Here is a 1,555-nt window from a genome sequence, read left to right as displayed (position 1 = left end):
AGATCATAGGCGAGTCTCGATCAGTCCTTCTGAGATTAGCTAATAAAAAATAGCTACCAGAAATTCCACAGTTTTAAACTTATATCGATCCGCGAGTTTGTCTAATATGATCAACGCAATGTGCCGCATGAAATTGATTGTGAAATGTGCGCTGATGAACGTAAAACTAGATGTGAAGTGTATATTTTATAAATAAATAAATGGAGAGAATAAATAAATAGAAGACTAATAAAATAGACTAATAAAATAGAAATTAATTAAGATTTCTTCGTCGCGTCACCGATCGGTGATTATTTGCATTGATGACGAATTAAATGATATTCGCGGGGATGATAACGAAGACATGTTATATCTTAGTGTTAATGATGACAGTAAAGGAACATGGTCCATCGATGCCGCGAAGTAGTCCGAATCGGGCGGACCGAATCAATTACGAGTCTTGATCACCCCATTCGAATTCCTCGCCGGAAGTAACTTCCTCGACTTGAAGTCCATCCTCAACTGCCGTCGGTCCCGTTTGCGGCTTACTCTCAGCCCCTTCTGGCTCCTCAACGAACGGATCTTCGGTCATCTCGGGCTCCTCGTCGTGGACATTTTCTTCTTCGACCTGAAAGGCGAATTCCTTGTGATTCAACCCGTTCAATAGTATTCCAAGAAGTCTCTTTTCGACTATCGGTTCTTGAATGAATCAAACTTGATCCTTTCTCCAAAGAAATTCAATAAGCTATTTGAACACGAAGTTACTGAATCTGAATTTGTAATGGAATAGGATCTTTAAAAAGCTTAGTATAATCTAATATTAATATTTTTGTGCAATTATAATATGTACTTTTATATATTTAGATCGATTTTGAATTATTTATATTGAATAAAAATCGACAAAGGGAAAATTTTTAAGAGAATTAACTTTAAAAAGAATTAAATACACATAGTTTTTCAAAGCAATGATTAAATGACTGTTTACCCGTGTTTCATCATCCGTGGTGACATCATAAGGCTTCTCCTCCTTTTCTTGATCAGATATTTCGCCAAGATCCACTGGATCCTCAGCGCAGCTGGCGTCTTTGTTTTCATTGGCTGCAAGTTGCGTGACGTCCGCCTCCTCCTGTTCCTGCTTTTGATTTTGAACTTCTTCGAGATGTTCCTCGATTATCAATTGTTCTTGCTCCTGTATGAGCGCATCGAGATTTGCCTGGTTGATTATTCTATTAACAAGAAGCGAATTAGATTCTAATGATATAGATGTATAAAGAGAGAGTATAGAAATGATATAAATATTAATTTCCAGTAATTTTTTAATAATATTAATAAATATAAAATTAAATTTTTTATTAATATTCCGAATGCACTTATAAGTTATATTAATATTTAATTAATTTAGTTATTTTAACTGAATTTTATGTATTCTATAATAATTTTATTTAAAAGTTGTATAATTTTAATTATTTATATACTAGTTATTAATTATTAATTGTATAAAAATATTCTCTCTCTTCAATTTTAATTATTCTTTAATTGACAATCGGCGTCTAAATAAAATAAAAAACTTAGCTTC

General features: G+C 32.8%; 1 protein-coding gene across 1 annotated transcript in view; it reads right to left on the bottom strand.

The window, feature by feature from the left end:
- Positions 1-430: 430 nt before the first annotated feature.
- The window catches only part of LOC105623937 (uncharacterized abhydrolase domain-containing protein DDB_G0269086-like), a 32,246-nt gene continuing 31,121 nt past the window's right edge, over positions 431-1,555 (bottom strand). Inside the window, exons 12-13 of the mRNA XM_012205306.1 lie at positions 965-1,205; positions 431-607 (exon numbers count right to left, since the gene is read on the bottom strand). Coding sequence (XP_012060696.1) covers positions 431-607; positions 965-1,205 — 418 coding nt within the window. The remainder of the gene's footprint in view (positions 608-964; positions 1,206-1,555) is intronic.

Source organism: Atta cephalotes, assembly GCF_000143395.1.
Source record: "Atta cephalotes unplaced genomic scaffold scaffold00068, whole genome shotgun sequence".
NCBI lineage: Eukaryota > Metazoa > Arthropoda > Insecta > Hymenoptera > Formicidae > Atta > Atta cephalotes.
This window is presented reverse-complemented; position numbering and strand designations above follow the sequence as displayed.